The 21,157-nt window shown below is 39.8% G+C and overlaps 1 protein-coding gene across 4 annotated transcripts in view; it reads right to left on the bottom strand.

Annotated features, from left to right (window-relative positions):
- KIAA1958 (KIAA1958 ortholog) overlaps window positions 1-21,157 on the bottom strand; it is a 175,850-nt gene that overhangs the window by 71,562 nt on the left and 83,131 nt on the right. For all 4 annotated transcript variants that reach the window (XM_063696996.1, XM_063696998.1, XM_063696997.1 and 1 more), the window contains exon 2: window positions 19,000-20,194. In XM_063696996.1, coding sequence (XP_063553066.1) covers window positions 19,000-20,170 — 1,171 coding nt within the window. In that variant the 5' untranslated portion in view covers window positions 20,171-20,194. The remainder of the gene's footprint in view (window positions 1-18,999; window positions 20,195-21,157) is intronic.

Genomic DNA, 21,157 nt, shown 5'->3' with positions numbered 1-21,157 from the left:
TGTAAATTGGAAAACATTTGGCAGAAATTGCTGCTGTCCAGCAAAATCTGTCTTCCCACCTTCCAGAGCTTTCCAACTATACTACATTTAAAAGTCTCCCTTGGCCGGGCTCACTGGTTCACATCTGTAATGCCAGCACTTCGGGAAGCTGAGGTGGAAGGACTGTTGGAAGCCAGCAGTTTGAGACCAGCTGGGGCAATGTAGTGAGACCCTGTCTCTACAAAAAACAATAAAAATAGCCAGATGCGGTAGTGCATGCCTGTAGTCCTAGTTGCTTAGGAGGCTGAGGTGGGAGGATTGCTTGAGCCCAGGAGCTCGAGGCTGTAGTGAACTATGATCATGCCACTGGACTCCAGCCTGGGTGACAGAGCAAGACTCTGCTGTCTAAAAAACAAAACAAAACAAAACAAAACAGACAAGTCTCCCTTGCAGTTGGTGCTTGAGGAGGGTATTCTGCCACAAGAATTATCTGAAGCCCTTAGTTTCTGCCCATCTCTGGATCATGACAACTTGTTTTACTTACTAACTCTACAAATACAGACTGGGCTCCGTGGCTCACACCTGTACTCAGCACTTTCAGAGGCCAAGGTGGGAGGACTGCTTGAAGCCAGGAGTTCAAGACCAGCCTGGGCGATAGAGGAAGACCCTGTCTCAAAAAACAAAACAAAACAAAACAAAAACAAAAAAACAAATATAGTCCCACTGCACCCCTCCATCCCTGGTCAGACATAAACTCTTTATCCACCCCAATTATGGAACAATTCTTTCAAATTTTGTTAGTTTTTAGACCAGTAATCTAAGCCCCCCTAAAAGGTGGGCATGTGGTCCAGCTGCTGTTAAATCTGCCATCACCTTGTATAACACAATTTTCAGCTTTCATTGACCCCCTCCGTGGCCTTTTAGTTTGTGGCCGGGAACTGGTTATGGGCCAAGCTGTATGAATTTCACATTCAAGGGGGTTACTGATGTATATTCAGAACCTGCAGTTTAGTTCCACCACATGGCAGAGCTGGAACCCTGACAATAATATTGAGTGGTGCAAAAAAGGATGTGTGAGCCCATTTGCTTTCTGTCATGTAAAAAGATTTTATTTTTAATTTAAATTTAATTTTAAAAGGCAATACACATCATTACAAAAATTAAAACCAAAAAAAAAGCACATAGAATAAAAAGTATCCCACCTCAAAACTCTCTCAATTCCTATTCTTCAGGAGTAACTACCATAAACTATTTAGTGTTATCCTTGTCAACCTTTTTCTATGTGTACTAAAACAAACAGCTTTTTTTCTTTCATAAAAATGGGCTATTATATACATAGTTTTGACAGTTTTAGCACAACAGTAGCAAAATGGACACAAGTCCATTCAGTACATATAGACATACCTCATTCCTTCTACCACATGGTATTCCGTTGTCCCATTACCTGAAAACCACCTGTCCCATTTCAGAGTGTGGCTGCTACTCAGATCCAATTACTTGTCGCCAAAAGGGAATTTTCTAGGTTTTAGCACTATCTTACCCAGGCTACCTCTCTTCTATTAAGGTGTTATCTTATTGTCTTATTTTTAAATCCTGAACCAGGATGACAAATAAAAACTACAACTCCCATCCTGCATTGCTACTAAAGTACTTCCAACTTATGGTAGCAGCAGCTAATAGTTACCAATCACTGACTACGTATCAGGCACTTCTCTCTAAGTGCTTTACTTTGATTAACTTGTTCCTTACAATGACCCATTAAAACATACTATGACTTTCCTTGTTTTATAGATGATGAAACTGAGGACCAGAAAGCTTAAGTAATTTGCCCAAAGTGACATGGGTAGAAGTGTTGAAACCAAGCAGTCTTATCTAAATTCTATGCTTAACTGCTATACTGCTTCTTTCTTTGAGACAGGATCTCCCTCTGGTGCCCAGGCTGGAGTGCAGTGGTGTGATCTGGGCTCACTGCAGTTTCAACCTCCTGGGCTCAGGCAATCTCCCTGTTAGATATGAGCTCTAAATTTCTTTTCAAAGAATTAATATGTCAGTATGTTCAATTCTTTGTCTTCTACTTTTAAACTTAACTTCCTCGTAAAGCAACCTTTTTCGATTACCTACTCCACCCTCATTCTGATCACCTGCTCCACCCTAACTCATTCCAATTACCTGCTACCTGCTCTGCCCTGACTCCCATCAAACCACTCACCCCGTCACTCTCTTTAAATTAGCCAAACAGAATTAGTTTAGCCTGTGCGGTCTAACCCTAGCCAATAGAGGAACGACACAGCAGCAAGGGCCACGTGCGTCAAGGATAAGAACCTCTTTCCCTCCCTTGTCCAAGCGTGAGCTCACCATTGCTCCATCTGTAAGGGGGCACCCTTCTATAGAAGTCACTTGCATTGCTGAGAATTAAAAAGAAAATTTTATATTCGAGTGCTATTCCTTTTGTGGCACCGTAACTTTATATATAACATTCCCACCTCAGCCTCCAAAGGAGTTGGGACCACAGGCACACACTACCACACATTGTAAATTTTCTTTTCTTTTTTTGTGGAGACAAGTTCTGTGTTGCCCGGAGTGGTCTCAAACTCCTGGGCTCAAGCGATCCTCCAATCTCAGAATCCCAAAGTGCTGGGATTACAGGCATAAGCCACCTCATGCTGCTTTTTAAGAATAATATGTAGTCTAACATGACAGTTACATTCCTAAAAAAAAAATCCACTTATCAAATATTGAATTAAAAATAAATACTTCTATAAAAAACAAGAGGGAATGAAGTTATGGTTTTAAATATATAATAGCAAAATTATTTTTTCCTATATGAATTCCAATACTAAAAGTAGTTTTTATTGCTTTAAGTATATAGCCATAAAAGCTAAACCAGCCAGGTTTACAGGCGGTGGCTCACGCCTGTAATCCCAGCACTGTGGGAGGCCGAGACAGGCGGATCATGAGGTCAGGAGATCGAGACCATCCTGGCTAATACGGTGAAACCCCGTCTCTACTAAAAATACAAAAAAATTAGCTGGGCGTGGTGGTGGGCACCTGTAGTCCCAGCTACTCAGGAGGCTGAGGCAGGAGAATGGCATGAACCCGGGAGGCAGAGCTTGCAGTGAGTCGAGGTGGCACCACAGCACTCCAGCCTGGGCGACAGAGCGAGACTCTGTCTCGAAAAAATAAAATAAAAAAGCTAAACCATCACCAAGTAAATCCAGCATTTCAATGCATTTAAGTTTTGCTCATGAGTTACAGCCCTTCTTTTCCTTATCACCACCAGGAGTAACAGAGCAGAGTTCTTAGATATTCCTGTCACCTTCAAAATTATAATGCACAAAGCCCAAAGACTCCTAGAGAAGCTGGATGTCAGGGTGACAGTAAGGTGAATTATAATTAATGGTAATCTGCATTAGACATATCAACTTCCTTAATCAATCACATTATACACAATTATGAAATTTTGCTGTAAGAGAAAATGCCTGAACTTTATTCACTAGGACCAACTACATGTTTCAAAATTCAATGTTTCATCATTACGTTGGCCCCCACCTCTACCCTCAGTAACTACTGCCCGAAATGTTCTGAGGTCTGCCATGGTTAGCAAGAGGTTAAAGAATGGTGTCTGGGCCCGGCGCTGTGGCTCATGCCTGTAATCCTAGCACTTTGGGAGCCCAAGCGGGTGGATCACCTGAGGTCAGGAGTTTGAGACCAGTCTGGCAAACACAGTGAAACCCTGTCTCTACTAAAAATACAAAAATTAGCTGGGTGTCGTGGCAGGTGCCTGTAATCCCAGCTACTCAGGAGGCTGAGGCAGGAGAATCACTTGAACCCGGGAGGGGGAGGTTGCAGTGAGCGGAGATCGCGCCATTGCACTCCAGACTGGGCGACAAGAGTGACACTCCGTCTCAAAAAAAAAAAAAAAAAAAAAGAAGGGTGTCTGGAGCTTGATGGGTCAGGAGTTGTCACCTAATGAGGATTCTAACAAAGCTTTGGAGGAGACTTGATGGCATGTGTTAAAAATTAAGACACAGCAATGAAACTGTAGTGTTGAACTGTTCTCAAATCTTAAAGTGAATAAAATCATTCAGGGACCTCATTAAAATGCAGATTTTGATTCAGTAGGTCTCCTAGGGCCTGAAATTCTGCATTTTAAGCAAGCCCCCAGGTGATGCCAGTGGTCAGGGGACCACACATGGCAGTATGAGGGACCAGATCACACTATGCAGGGGCTGCATCCAAGGTGGAAGCCGATCATCTGTTGGAACCTTGGAAAGGCTCCAGGCTCAGGGACAACTGGTAAGAGAGGGTGGCAGTAACAAGTGGATCTGAATCCAGGAGACTAATGAAAAACTTATAATGGCTATACCAGCCAGGACATCCCTACTCCCCACTATCCTACCCCAGCCCCTTTCCAGAAAAAAGTCAGAAAGAACTTTGCTAAGGAAATGGTACCTATCACATGGGAGAGTCAAGACCTCTATCGTGGGTACTGGTATCTGAGCCCTGTCACTGGAGGCCTGCTGACCAAGTGCCATCTCTCTACCTGCTCTGGAAAAGGAGCCCTGCCAATCAACTTGTTTCGTCCTACTTTTCACAACATATCCCATCCTACTTTCAGGCCTAGTAGGACATAAACCTATTTACACAACTGCAGCAGGAACCCACACCAGATTTCTGTCCTGCATTCTTTTTTTTTTGAGACAGAGTTTCACTCTTGTTGCTCAGGCTGGAGCAATCTCGGCTCATCGCAACCTCCACCTCCCAGGTTCAAGTGATTGTCCTGCCTCAGCCTCCCGAGTAGCTGGGATTACAGGCACATGCCACCATGCCCAGCTAATTTTGTACTCTAGAGATGGGGTTTCTCCATGTTGGTCAGGCTGGTCTTTAACTCCTGACCTCAGGTGATCCACCAGCCTCAGCCTCCCAAAGTGCTGGGATTACAGGCGTAAGCCACTGCGCCCAGCCTGTCCTGCATTCTTAAATATGAACAAACAAGTAGACAAGGCATCAGAAGAAAACTGGCAGAATCAGAAAAATGAGGGAAAAGGAACAGAAAAACCAAAAGAAAAGATCACTCAATAACAGAACATCACTTTTTAAAAATTTCTAATTAAAATTCTCAAAAAGATTTGGGAGTTTTTGTAGCTATAACCCTTGCAAAAGGAACAAGTATTGCAGATCTCTTTCAATCATATTAGAGAGCTGGGCACGATGGCTCATGCCTGTAAACCTAGCGCTCTGGGAGGCTGAGGTGGGAGAACTGCTTGAACCTAAGAGTTTAAAACCAGCCTGGGCAACATAGTGAGATCTCACCTGTATTTTTTTTTTTTTTTTTTTTTTTAGTCACATTAGAGGAAAGAAATTTTCAGCAATTTAAGGACTCCAAAAGTTACTTCCTACCAATCCGTTCTTGGGAAATTATTTGATGGATTCCACCAAAACAAGGGGAAAAAAGGAAGAAACATGAAGTTAGGGGAACAGTGGATCAACGCAGGGAAAACCTCAGGGTTGGGGGATCAACTTAGGTTTAGGGTAAATCAATTAGTCCAAACTGTAGCAGGAAACCAGCTTGGGAATCTCATGGGCACCAAACAAATATGGTGAAGGCACACTGCTCTCTTGTACCAAAAGCTTTAGGAAAACACACACACACAAAGTAACAAAACAAGAATATATTTCACTGATTCTAAGATACACTTCTGCACATTTTAATAATTGCGAGATTTGTCTCTAAATTCCTGGGGATTATAGTTTAATCGGTAGCATGCTTTTTTCTTTCTTTGCGGAACATAAAATAATAATACTGCTTACAGTCAGTGACATTTCAGATGCAATGAAATACAGTACTAATAACAATGCTGGGGCTGGCTTATTGAAGACTTACTCTACCAGAAATTGTTCTAAGCCCTTTACATGGATTAAGTCATTTATCCACCCAACAACCCTTAGAAACATTCTTCTCTGACTGCACCAGAGCTTGTGAAACTCATCGGGATGAAAAGAAATGCAATCTTAGAACATGAATAGCTAGGAACAATATTTACACTGTGAAAGTGACATAAAAGGTGTCACTGGTTCTGAATATTTAGAATCAACCTATGGATAAAGCAGAAAAGGGTTAGTTATTAAGAGTAAAAATATTGACAAACTTGTGACAATAAGAAGATTGTGAGAAGCAGGAGCAGGGAGGAGAGAACAGTGGAATGAATAGGGACACTGATATCCCTAATATCCTCATCCTTAGGTGGAGAAAATATATTTATTTCCTCTCTCATTATTTTAACTTCTTCTACTGCTTAATTGTGTATTTTAATAACCCAACAATCAAATTGGAAAGTTAACAAAAATGAGTTAAATCCTCATCTTTCACAGCAAAGCGTCTATGGATATTTTATTAAGTTGATAAATCAAGAAACAGAGGTATATGCATTTGTTCAGATTTTTGGAAGAATTGAAAACAAGTTTCCTTTGAAGAGCTGGCACTGGGGTGAAAACTAAGGTGAGACATTGTTACTATTCAGGAATATTACTGTTTTATTGATTGCCATATATATGTATTACCATGACAAAAATAAAGAAAATTGAAAAAGGCAATAAAAATGCTTTCTTTGGGTCTAAGAAAGCAATCCTATCCATTTTAAGGCAGTATTAAAAAAGCAGACTGATAGGTGTATCCTAACGGTCAATAAGCCAACTAAGGTGCATCAATCATTATATCAGATTTACTTGATTATAAATCGGATCACTGTTCTTACCTAAAGCAAGCATAAAATAGCCTTGAAGGCATAAAGCATGTTTTTTTCATTTTTGCCATGCTCTAAAAATACTTCCGGGCTGGGCGCAGTAGCTCATGCCTGTAATCCCAGCACTTTGGGGGGCCAAAGCGGGTGGATCACTTGAGGTCAGGAGTTTGAGACCAGACTGGCCAACATGGTGAAACCCCGTCTCTACTTAAAATACAAAAATTAGCCAGGCATTGTGGCGCATGCCTGTAATCCCAGCTACTTAGGAGGCTGAGGTATGAGAATTGCTTGAACCTGGGAGGTGGGGGTTGCAGTGAGTCGAGATCGCGCCACTGCACTCCAGTCTGGGAGACAGAGTGAGACTGTCTCAAAAAAAGAATATTAATAAAATAAAAATACTTCTGGTTCTAATACACTCTTTTGGGGACACAAGCCATTAGTTACATAAATATGATCTATATTGAAAGAGAAGCTATTGCTGGACCTAAAATGAAGCAGATCACCTGCATTCTGCTCACTCCTGCTGAGACCCAAGATGGTCAGGCAGCTCTCCCTGTGGGGAGAAGGGGGCTGCTGCTTTGCTAATGAAAATAGACACGGCAATAACATTTGAATTAATGGGATGCTGGAGCTAAGGCCTCAGTGCCCTGACACTGACTTGTTTGACCTGAGGTTGTACATTATTTCCTCTTTTCAGACCTCAAGGAATGGATACCAAGCTAGAAAGGTCAACACCTCTTCAGTTCTGAAGTGGTTCCTGGCATCCTCGCAGTCTTAGTCAAATCCAATTCACTGAAAGGAAATTATATTCTGAGGTTTACAGCTAATTTGCTAGATTGCTGCATTTGGGTATATTTCGCATATTTGGAAGCCTTAATCATACAGAGGCAAACTTTAAATACATCTAAATAATATAGTTTTTATTTCATTGGTATAATATGAAAATGTCCTTGAAGAAATAAAAAGCCAATTGGGAAGATTTTTTTTGTGAAATACTAATACAAATCATACTAAAATAGGATTTGCACGCATTTTAAAAAGCTATTGAAACATAATTTCTCAGAAAATTATGCATTTGTACAACACAGAGCAATTTGCCTTTCTACCTTTGCCTTTCAGATACTAGTAAACAATTATATGTTTAGTTCTTAAAGAAGGTCACTAGTCCACAAAAATAAGCAATATTACAACTTCAATACAGCTAGGCTTGTTATTTTTAGCTGAGTAGAAAGTGTTTCGAATAAATTATGACATGGAATGGGTTAGCCTCTACACTTTTAATTTCCACCTAAGAAAGACTTGCCTCTCATTTATCACAGTGGCTTAATTGTTCATTTAACCACTGTTATTCATATATCACCCTTGATAAATGTGTTATCTAAAGGCAACCAATTTAGTCTTACAAAATCATTCACAATTTGATTAACAGCATCTTGGTTCTGGAAATATTTAAAAGTTTTGTTTTGTTTTTAAACTAGGGGTGTTTGAGATGTCTTTCTTTCATTAGAATGCAGGCAGCATGAGAACAGGAACCATGTTTTTCTCTGTTGCTGTATCCAAAGTACCTAATCTGAACTTGGCACTCTGTAGGCTTCCAATGGGTATTTGTTGGATGAATGGATGATCATTACGTGCTTCAAAACTCTTCAAACTGCTTTTTCCTACATATAGAGGACTTAACAATATGACTTCACTGCAGATCTCTGTGCCCTGAAGACCTTTCAGTATTACTTAATATAGTGTTGTGCCTTTGGACAGGGAATATGTGTATGACAACAAAGACTCTAAAAGGCCAAACACTCACAGATCACCAAGCTCTGTATTTTAACTCCTGAAACACCTGCCTGTCTCCTCCTCTCCAATGCCTTCACTGTTATCTCATGTGAGCATTACTGCCATCTCCCACCTGGATTACTGTCACCCTGTAAAGCAGCCCTCCTGTCCCAGCCTCTACTTCCCCAATACTATCAGCGTGATCTTCTAAGATAATGAACTGTGTCCCCCTGAGCCCCGTGGAGGACACTGTGACATCATATGCACAGCCTTTCACAGGTGGCTTTCCAGCCCATCTTTCCAGCAGCAACTCTCCTGGCTCCATTGAGATATATTCTCAAGCTACAGTCAACTCCTTGCTTCTCTAACATCTTTGCTCACGTTATTCCTTCTACCTGAAATATACTTCCATGTGTTCCCTGAGGCTGAGTCAACCACTCTTCACAAATCTTCAGCTATATTTTATACATCTCCTTATACACTTGAAGTTGAAGTTGTTGGTTTGTCTGCTTCTTTTATAAACAATGATATCCTTGAGGCAGGAAATTTAATATTCTTCTTTTTATCTCCACCAGTCTAGCACAGTGCTTGTCACACAGTTGATCCTAAAAACAGGTCTGATAAACTGAAGTGCAAGTGACTTGTGCAGATACTTAATAGAAAAAAGACTAAGAGACATGTCTCCCTGATCCTCAGTCAATCCTTCTGTTAAACTCTAGGTCCTTTTTGATTCTCATTTTAAAAATAAATGACCTCTTTAGGATATAACCTAGCAGTCTCAACTTTGGATAAGTGATGGGCATGATGTGACATAAAAGGAGAGGAAGGGGAAGCAGTCGGCAGTTTAGACTACTCCTGTACCAACGCAGGCAAAGGCGGGGCGGGGAGCACGGTGCATGCTGGTCACCAAGCCTGTCCCTCTCGGTTCACAAGGAGGGGGCCAGGTTCCCTCTCACCCGTCATAACTTCAACCAAACCATCTACCTTCTTTGTGTGTCATTTCCATCAGTAAAATAAAGGAAATAACCTCTCACTTTGTGGAACTCAGGCAATGTTGATCCTGGAATAAAAGTACTGCATAGATAACAGACATTTTATTTTTGTGTTTTTTATTTATTCCAACAGAAGAACTTTAAAAAAACTTTCCCATGACAGCATCCCATCACAATCATAAGGAGAAAACCCATAGTGTTAAAATTTGTGAGGATAATTCTCAAATTCCTTGTCCATAAACAAATACACTAGAAGACAGTGGTAGTAACGTTTGCTTTCTAACAAAAATACTCCACATTCGGTAATAGCAATAATGTTACAATGCCTTCATAAATATTCCACAATCAATTTTATTTATGCTTCATGATCTATTTTTAAAAGTAATCACATTTTTAAACATCCAAAAAAGTATACGGAATACCAGCTAGAGTATGTTTACCATGAACCAGAGGGCTTTGTATAGCTCAACTTAATCTATATATATATATCAACCCTATAGGATTGCTTTATTATCATCTTTATCTTACAGATGAGAAAACTAAGCCACAGAAAGGTTAAGTAACTTGCCACAGTCACCCAGAAAAGAAGGGGGCAGGGCTGGGATATGAATCCAGGCTGTTGTGTGTAAAGTTCAACCCTGAAGCATTGTGCTAAGGTTGCCTCCTGTTAACATAAACTCATGTTCTCATCACTCAGATTTTTTTTTTTTAAGAGACTGGGTCTTGCTGTTGCTCAGGCTGGCGTGCAGTGGCACAATCATAGCTCACTGCAGCCTTAAACTCCCGGGCTCAAGTAATCCTCCCACCTCAGCCTCCCAGAGTGCTGAGTGCCCACCACTCAGATTTAATAAATGTTCACATTTTGCTATATATATTACATATGTATTTTAAAAAATTATAGATACAGTTTAAGCTTCCCATGTACCTGTTTCCATTACCCCCTCCTCGAAGAAAACCACTACTGTGTATCTGGGGTGTCTCCTTCCAGTCCATGTTTAATTAAGTGTGTGTGTCTGTGTAACACACACTACATCGTAATGTTCATGTGCTTTAAACAGGTATGGTATTATTCTAATATACAATAATATTCTGCAACTTTGTCTTCCAAGATTTATACACAATAAATGTACATCTGGCTGATTCATCTATTTCACTGAAAAATATATCACAATATATTTATCTATTTCCCTATTGATAGACACTAAGGTTAACTGATTTTTTTCTCCTGTTATCAAGAAGTTGCACTGTAGACCCCTGTACATATCTCCTTTTATATACTATGAGAAAGTTTAAGACAGGCATTTAAAAATTGAATTCCAAGGTTGTATGATACGCACACTTTAAACTTTAATAGCTATTGTAAATTGCTCTCCAAAGTAGTTGTACCAATTTATATTTCCACCAGCATGTCCCCATTTTCTCATACCTTCAATAACACTTGGGATACTTAAAATTAATACTTTTTGCCTTTCTAATGGGAGTAAGATAGTATCTTGTTGTTTTAATTTGCATCTCTGTGCTCCCCCAGTCTGATGTGGATGCATTTGACTGGCAAAGCCTAAGGTCACAGGACTGCCCTTGCTGAAATGTAAACCTGGAAAGCAAGTTTCTGGCTTCTCCTATGGGGAGGTACAGATGCACAAAGGAGGGAATTCTCTCACATAGATAGGAAGAGTGCTCAACATTACTGGGTGGCCAGATGAAATGACAATGTAGGCTGTAACCTGAATTTCCTAGATCACTGCTTCTCAAGCTCTAACGCACATACAAAGTCACCTGGAGATCTTTTTAAATGCAGATTCTGATTTTGTGGAGCCTGAGATTCTGCATTTCTGTTTTCTTTTCGGAGAGATTCATTCAATAAACATGTAACAAGCCCCTGTCAATGCCAGAGAATTGTACGTGCTGCTTCAGTGACAGCCATGTCCATGTCACTGAATCCTTCCCTCCGCCCTTCATAGGAAGCATGGGAACTCATTCCACAGAACTAGTGGGTACTGAACAGAAGCTGTCATCTTTGGTTATGGATTCGGTTTTTTTGTCTGGTTTTTTTTTTTCAGGGCGATTGCTGTTTCTCCTCCTTTTAGTTGGAATAAGAGCTGTTCTTTGGACTAGGCCACTCTATCTGATCCTCTAAAGGATTAGAGGGCTGAGTTGTCACTTGCCTAATATAGTCCTTTGTCCTCTAGATCCCACATGTGGATGGCGAGTAAGACCTGAAAGTGTCCTGAGACATGGCTTAGGTCTTCAGAGATGTCTATGTTTGCCTGAGCTGCTGAATCATTGAGCAGGTGAGAACAAGTCACTCTTACAGCCATTCATATTCCACTCTCTCTGCTTTCTCTTGGTCCCTTGGCCTAACAACTGTTTATTTTAAAAATTTTTTAATTTTTAATTTTTGTGGGTACATAGTAGGTGTATATATTTATGGGTTACATGAGATATTTTGATACACGCATGCAAATGTGTAATAATCACATCATGGAGAATGGGGTATTCAGCCCCTCAAGCATTTATCCTTTGTTACAGACAATCCAATTATACTCCTCTAGTCATTTAAAAATGTACAATTATTATTGACTACAGTCACCCGTTGTGCTATCCCAACTCTTTACTACTCAAGTAAATGAGCAAAAAATGTGACAGTGTGACTGTCACGCCTTTCCTTTCCTAAGCCTGATACTGTCTGTAGACTTGAAACCAGTGCCTATGCCTTCCCAGCGCTGAAGCGGTGAAGCTTCCCTAATGAGGTAATAGGGCTGCTCAACTGCAGTGAGTTTGCATTCATGGGTATGTGGCTCTGACAGTGGGGAAAGGTGGCAACAAGAGGTGGGCTGAATGCATCCCCCAGGACTAGCATGTCAGGGAAGAGTTGAGTCTGGTCTGATCTCAGACGTGACCAAGAAAACCAAGGCTTCCAGTGAGTCCCTTCACCTCACCTTGGTGGTGTTCTTGGGTAGCTGCACATTCTCTGAGATCTCAGCTCTCCAGTTCCTAACAGGATTGTGACAGAGGTTAAATGGGATAACTAGTGTTGAAAGGTATCAGGCCTGTGAGCAGGGTTCAATGTTCCTTCCCTTCCCCTTTAGTGTATGACTTCCTATATCTGGAAAAGAATGCCCCCAAAGATCAGTTCCAAGGTTCACTTCCTGGATGAGTGAGGGAAATAAGGCTCTAGACTTTCCTATTAATCTCCGCTCCTGCACCCAGATCTGGCCCTGGGCACTGAGGGCTTGGGGGAGGCTGGGCAGACACAGCGTTTTTGGTCTTTCCTCACAGCCTCCTGAAACTCTGCATTTCTAATGTGCTCCCAGGTAATGCTGGTGGTGATACTGGTCCAAGGACCATATTTTAGTAGACAAATGGGTGTAACTACATGAAACCAGAATCTACTTCACTTCTCACAGAGTACTGAGCACAATCTAATGATGATGATGATGATGAAAATAAAAATATTAATAAAGGCGGCTATTATCCATTTATTGAATGTTTATCATATGTCAGGTACTCTCTTTAGTGCTTTACCTATATTTTTGCATTTGGTCCTCACAATAACCCTGACAGGCAGACATTATCATTACTTTACAAATGAGGGAACTGAGTTTCAGAGAAGTGAAATGACGTAGCTAAGGTCACAAGGCCAGCAGGAGGCAGAGTAAGGAATCAACTCAAATACATCTGATTCTATTCATCTCTAAGAGATCTGAGAAAAAAATAAAAATAAATAAACACATCAGACTCTAAGCTCCGGGTGCCCAGGCTCCACTCTCTCAGCCCAGAGCTGCCTGCCATATCAATCTTCAGATGTGTACCCGGTTTGTGATAAGGAAGAAAATGATGGCAAAAATAAAAAGCTGAATTTTTACTTTGTCTCTCTTATTTTTCAAAAATTATGCCTCAGCTCTTCCTTCAGGAAACTACAGGAAAAGGTTAAGAAATGGCTAAGAAAATAAATTTTAGTCTTGTTTCTTTCTTTGTGTTTTTTTTTTGAGATGGAGTCTCGCTCTGGAGCCCAGGCTGGAGTGCAGTGGCACAATCTTGGTTCACTGTAACCTCTGCCTCCTGGGCTCAGGCAATTCTCCTGCCTCAGCCTGCTGAATAGCTGGGACTACAGGCGCCTGCCACCACGCTGGGCTAATTTTTGTATTTTCAGAAGAGATGGAGTTTCACCATGTTGGCCAGGCTGGTCTTGAACTCCTGACCTCAGGTGATCCACTCGCCTTGGCCTCCCAAAGTGTTGGGATTACAGGCATGAGCCACTGTGCCCAGTTAGTCTTGTTTCTTCTTGTAAGAAGAGGCATATATTTCTCATGGAATAAAGAAATACATAAAATATGTGTCTATGTATATATATACATATATATGTATGTATACACAAGCACACATATTTATACATATTTCCACACTTAGAACACTTTTCCAATATACACTGCCTTTAAATAAAACACGTAACAACTCTTCTTATCTGCCCACATAAAAAAAACTAAATGCTCAAAAGAAAACAAAACAAACCTCCCATAAACAGTAGTAGCAATCTCTGGTTTACTGCCCCTCTCAAGAATCATACCTAGAATGTTCTTGGAAGAATACTTCCACCCCACGCTCACACTCAGCTATGTAGTTTGTTTAGGCTTGGTCTCAATACCATTTCCAGGGTGGAGGCCTGATCCCCCATGCGTGGTTTAGGGGTGACTGGGAATGCTGTGACACAGGTTCTGTCTACTGCTAGACAAGAAACCAGCAGCACAACCATCTTGGGTCCAAGCAGGGGTCAAGTATAACAGGTGAATCTAATAGGGAGGAAGGCAAGGTGGCAAATGGCAAGAGGGAAACTTGATGCTGTCTGAGCCTGAGTGAAAGCTGGTTTGAAAATCTGTCCTTGGACTATAAGGCAGTCAATTCTCTCCTTTAACTTATTTCAACTCAGATTTTTTGCTTCTGACAAGAGAAACCATTATCTATTATGTCAACACAGACCAAATAACTGGCAGTAATATATACCTTAATCAATTTTTAAAAGCTCACTGAACTCAATTTTACATGAGTAATTTTTCAAAAAGCATATTAAATGACTTAGACTACATTTCTTTCTGAATGCATTTTTTTGTATAAAATACAATCACCATAAATTTATACAAATAAATACTCAAACAGTAAAAATCAGAAGAAAAAATAAAGAGATCAATAAAAACAGAACTGAAAACAAGAAAGAGACCCAATAATAAACAAAAATGTGGTATCTGAATCAATTCAGCGGAGAATGAGAATTATTCAACAAATGAAGCTGAGACATCTGACTACCTGCAAAAATAGTAACATGAGGTTCTACCCCAAAAGGTATTCTAACTGTAAAGTCAAATGTCAAAAAAAGAAAGGGAGAGGAGAGGAGAGAGAAAGAAAACCATAAAAGAATAAGAGGGAAATACAGAGAAATATTTATGTGATCCCAATGTATGGAAAGGACTTCCTAAGCAAAATACCAAAGACAGAAAAGATTGATTGACTGATAGATGTTGAAAGAATTGCCTTCATAAAAATTAAGAAAATTCACACCTTAAAAAAGGTCATCAACAAAATTAAAAGCTAATGGTAAAGTGGGAAATATATTTCCAATATACGTGAGAGACTATGAGCTACTTGGGAAATGTATTTCCAATATACATGAGAGATTATGAGTTACTATTTCTAATATATGCAGAACCCATATGAATCTATTAGAAAAAGATAAATATATTTTTTTAAAAGAAAAAATATATATACATACAAATCTGACAGGCAAAAATGGATTGCTTATACCACAGAACGTCTGGGAAAAAAGCTGATTAATAAAAGGGATCCTTGCACAAAATCATAAAAGAAGCTATGTGTATGTAAGTATATTGAAGAAATATAATATACACGTAAAACCCTAACTCATGATGCGATAGAGATTTAAATGTCATTATGACAAATGCCCCAAATTTACATAAAACCTCAAAAATTAATGGAATCCAAGCTACTAGTATGTAGTCAATAATTCTTCTAATAATAGATGCCCTCTTTACTCACTGTTTGCTAAGATTTGGATCGAGCAGTATGGCAGGATTGACATGAAAATTAATGATTTTATCTATACCTTGATTAACATTTTATAATTTTATGAGTTCAGCTCTGAACAGAAGTAGGGATGATTTTCCACTATGGGAATCAAATTTAAATGGCAACAGTAAAACCAAACAAAATGGAACAATTTCTCTTTGTTTCTGGCTGACTCAATAGTCATTTGTCAAATTATTTATTTTAAAAACATTATCTAAAGATACGCAGTATTTCTGCAATGATCTGATAAAGACTCAGTACAGAGCATCCATTTTAAAAGAACCTGACTTAGCTTTCAGAACCTGTCTTCTTTGCTTAGTCCCAAGTATGCTTTACATATTAACTGTGTAAGGTCCATCCATAACAAAGTCATTCACATACATCTGGGTGTGCTAGATTCTAAATTTTTAAAAATCTATGTTTAGAAAGATTATCTACTATAAATAAACATGCAAACACAAACACATAAAACTTTAGAACACAGAATCTAGTTAGGTACTAAAGTAAAAAGTAAATTTTATGTTAACTTTATACAGTTCACTCAAAAGAAAAATATGAGTCTGATTTTTATTTGTCCCACTGCTGTTTCCAGTTCAAACAGTATTTCTCTAAAGCTAATGACATCTTAGCAATATGATACCCTTCCCGAGAACAATGGATCAAAATATGAGGACCATCCTTGGAAAATCGTCAAGACCAGTCTTCATACTGTTTTTCTTAAAGGTTTACCTCCAAGCCAAACTAATCCTCCTCTGAGAGTAAAGCCAAATCACAATTTATGATAGCATATATTCTGTGCTCTCTTTGGCTATGCCAGCTTTTCATAGCTAATATAAGAAGTGCAATTTCCATGAGGGAAGAAAAAAACCTAAGAGAATGTAATATACACAATAATAAATGGATTCGTTTTTTTTTTCAAATAGGCTGAATTTCTTTCCCAAAATAATGAGACAGTAATATATTCATATATGGTTTAGCAAAGCGCCTCAGTGCCTCATTTACTATCCACAAGGCAGATGCAGAAAAGTCTTGCATCTTGCTTTGCAGGGATTAGTGAAAAGGTATGCAACACAACTAATACTCTCACCAAACTGGGTACACTGGATCACTTGGCAAAATACATTTCTGAATTCTACCCTATTTAAATGAAAAAAACAAAAAAGGCAGGAGAGTTCAAATAAATAAACTAGAACTAAGTTCATAACCATTTAAGTGAAAAGGTGCTACTTATATCCTACATATATCAAGAGTCAGACTTCCTAGAACAAAGACTTTCACCAGCCTAATAAAGATAACATTTTGTCTCATGATGAGATTAGTCAAGGACCACATTGTTATTCAATGATCAAAGTATAATTCATTAAAATATTTTTTAAAAGAAAGAAAGAAAAAGACAATCCATGAGATGGGAGAAAATACTTGCAAATTATATACCTGATAAGGATCTCATATTCAGCACACATAAAGAACTCCAAAAACTCACCAATAAGAAGGCAATTTTAAAATGGGCAAAAGATTTGAGTAGATATTTCTCAAAAGAAAATGCACGAATGGCTAACAAGCACATGAAAAAAATCTCAGTACCATTAGTCATTAGGGTAATGCAAATCAAAACCCCAATAAGATACTACTTCACACACCCAATAGGATATTTATTATTTTTTTAAACACGAAAAATAACAAGTGTTGGTGACAATGTGGAGCAGTAAGAACCTTTATAGATTACTAGTGAGGCTGTACAATGATGGAGCTGCTTGGGAAAACAGTTTGACAGCTCCTCAAAAAGTTAAATACAAAGTTACCACAGGACCCAGCAATTCCACTCCTAGGTAGTTACCCAAGCAAGATAAACATACACACCCACACAAAAACCTGTTCACAAATGTTCACAGCAGCAGTATTCATAATAGCCAAAATATGAACACAACCCCAATGTCCATCAACTGATGAAAGGAAAAATAAAATATGGTATAGTCATACAACAAAATTATTTGGCAATAAAAAGGAAAGAAACGCTACAACATGGATTAACCTTGAAAACATAATGCTAAGTGTAAGAGGGTGGTCACAAAAGACCACATAATATATGATTCCATGTATATGAAACATATAGAATAGGAAAATCCATAGACAGAAAGCAGATTAGTAGTTGCCAGGAACTAAGAGGAGGGAAAAAGTGACTGTTAAATGGGTATGGGATTTCTTTTTGGGGTGATGAAAATATTCTGAAATTAGATAATAGCGACAGTTGTACAACTCTATGAATACACCAAAACCCACTGAATTGTACACTTTAAAAGAGTGAATTTTATATGTGAACTGTATCTCAATAAAACTATTATTTAAAAAAAGATAAAAGTGAATAAACTGAAAAGCATAATTTTCAATCAGGATATAAATATTTTCAGTGAATATCTTCTTAATAACACCATGACTATGTCTTCAAAAAAATCATAAATGAAAGGTCTTCTTTGGGAATCTTAAAGTTGATACTAAAATTGGAAAAAAGAAGTTTGTAAAGCAACTTAATCCAAGGAAGTTTCAGGATGAAGGCACAGGGGCCTCAGGTTTCTAGGAAGCTTTTCCCAAAATACACGACGTTTTTGAGAAGGGCTGAAATAAACCAAAACATGCCACAGATTTCTGCACATTTGTTCATCCTTGTCCACGTTTCTATTCTAGCCTACTAGAATTGAGTCATGAAGCCAAAGCATGAGATCCAACCCCTTTATATACTAATGGCCCAGATTAAATAAACATTGAATGTCAGAATTAAAGAACATTAGAACGTTAGAATTACAGGTGCAGGGGCCTCATACAATTATTTCATTCTCCTCTCAATCCATTCCCATTGGCTCACAGATTCCAGAAATGCAAGTTTCCATATTCTTTTAAATTTTAAGAGAAAAGATCAAATACCTCTTTTAGAAATGTATATTGCTTTTTAAAATACTTATTAACTACCAGAGCAACTAAAATGAATAGCAATGTCAAGTTGGCTCAGTCAAATAAATAATACGAAAAGCATTAGGTCTATTGTCATGATATGCCTTACCCAACATTATTTTGGCTTCAAACAGCAACTAAACACCTTGCTACTGATGGAGAAGCATATTTCTAAAACTTTCAAAAATAACTTTACTATATAAAAATTCAGCTGACAGGTATCAACCTTAAATCTAATGCTGCAATATCAACAGAACAATCTTACAGCTGTCCTCTCAGCCCTAAGGTACGTCAACTAGATATGGCCATAATTCTTATGAATTTCCTTTATAGTATCACCTGGATGTAACACAGTCATTGTTTCTATCTTTCTATGACTAACAAAGGACTGAATTCTAGCAAACTGAGTGAATGGTTTTAGAAGTGCTGACGGCGCAGAATTCTGGCGTGCGTGGATGAGGGACTCACTGTCGCCTCATGTGCCATACCTGGTATGCACTGTGCTGTGGCCTCAGTGGTTATGGCTGGAGCAACTGGGGGCTGCTGCTGACTGGAGCTCACTTCTGGCTCTGTGTTAACTGAGGGAGAAAGGGCTACCTCACAGGAGGAGACCTGGCTGGGCAGATGGGACAGGAACTCTTCAGAGGCAACTTGCTCATCCTGTCCAGGCAGCTGCAGGGCAGACAAGGGGATACTGATCTGTTTGTTAGGATGGGATGTGCTCACAGGCATTTGCATGGCCACCTGTTGGTTGGTGCCATGTGTACCAGGGGGTCCTCTGTTTGGTGAAGCCAGAGATACCCTAGCAGTCTTCTGGACAATTGGTCTGGAGATCACAGAGGGGGATGCAGACATACCGTGTGGGTCTAGCTCCGTGCTGATGGCAGATGTGACATGGGGAATCAGTTTAGCAGACCCTACACAGGAGGGACCAGCGTGAGTCTGAGGCTTGGGTTTTGCCATCTGTGTCAAGGACAGGGCTGGTCCATCTACTCCTCCTGTCAGTTCTGCATTTGCCACAATGTAATAATCTTCGGGGATTTCTTGTTTGATTTTCTTGATGATGACATCATTGCTGCATTCGTCAACCGTCTGCGTCTGGGAGCTTGAATGGAGGGAAGATGGGACTACCCCAGCTCTTTTGCGAGCAATGCTTTGAGGCCTTTGGGTTTGGGGTTCAAAGTCACTATCCTCATCTGTAACAGAAGACTCACAAACCATGTCAAACAGGGTGTTCTCATCTTCATATTCTTCAACAGTTTCATCCAGTTCAGAGGGCTCACTACAGTAGGAGAAGTCACAAGAGTCTCTGGTCCGGTTACAGTCTAGCTTTGCTTTCACTGGTCTCCCAGGGTACCTTTCAACAGGGCTAGTCTGTGTCTCAGAGGGCACCCCGATTATACTGGGACTATCAGAGTTAAAACTTCTGTTATCCTGGAAACAGACCCTCTCTTGGGACCCAGCTCTGCAAGTAGCTGTTAGTGGCCAGTGATAAGCATGGCCAGCACTACAGCCCCACATTGCTGTCAGGTTCCCATGGGAACCTTCAGAAAGCAAGTGTTTCAGGTTTGGAATGAGGCTGCAAATAGTCCCATGGCTGTGGGCCCAGCTGACCAATTTGGACAGATTCTCAGATGAGGTATGAAGACAATCCTCCATGTTACAGGATCAGCAGTGTCACTCCTAAAGGGAAATAATCAAAAGAAGAAGCCATTATTACCCAAGATAATCCTATAGCTCAATTACTTCAGTTTGTTCCAAATATGATCATTTGGCATAAAAAAGAAACGCACTTCAAAACTGAATCTAGTTAAGGTAGCTGTAGATGAGCAGGGACTGGAAGAGAATACCGGGAAAAGTAAAAACAGCTGATGACTGATGGTTGTGGGATTTGGAGAAAAATTTTGTTACTTTTCTTTATTGTTATAATAATTCCTGCCTAAGGGGGGAAAGAAAGGAGAGAAAGAAAAAGAGAAACAAGCAATAAAGAAATGAGCTTTTCCATGGTACATTTTACTTCCAAAGTCACTGACAGAGAGGTTCAGATGGTCCCTCAATAATAAAATTGTGTCTGTTACTTGCATTAACCAAGAGGATGCAGCTCCAATAACACCCTTTGTCATCAGAAACTTCACTACTAGAGGCAGAGCCAACAAAGGAGGTTTAGATCCATCTCAGGACGGAGGTCAGAGAAAGCAAGCCAGTCCTCTACTGGGCACCAGAAGACAACGCAACTGGGAGTCCAAGGAGAGGATGAGGGGCTCGATTTGAGAAGTGGGAAAGAAAAGCAGAGAAGGGAGAACAGACTGGGAGGAGACCTGCTGGAGGGGAAGGCTGTAGACCAAAGAAGCCAGGATGGGGAAGCGGGAGGCCCTGCTCTAACCACTCTTAGGACCAGGCTTCCTGTCTCCTGGCTGTCTGCAATTCCTGAAATATTGCCTTTCATCCCACCATTAGAGGTTACAAAGTACATCTGGTGTTTTCTACCACCTGAGGGTCTCGTAAAGCCAAGCATTAACCAACTACCAAATAGAAGCAAATCATTCCTTATTAGGCAGGAGACAAAAAGAAGCCCTTGTTAGGAGTCCCTGAGGAGTGAGGACAACATGATGGGTAGGAAAGTGAATGGGGACATGTGGAGTCTGC

This window comes from Gorilla gorilla, chromosome 13 (assembly GCF_029281585.2).
Source record: "Gorilla gorilla gorilla isolate KB3781 chromosome 13, NHGRI_mGorGor1-v2.1_pri, whole genome shotgun sequence".
Classification (NCBI taxonomy): Eukaryota; Metazoa; Chordata; class Mammalia; order Primates; family Hominidae; genus Gorilla; species Gorilla gorilla.
The sequence above is the reverse complement of the archived record's forward strand: the minus strand, read 5'-3'. Positions and strand labels throughout refer to the sequence as shown.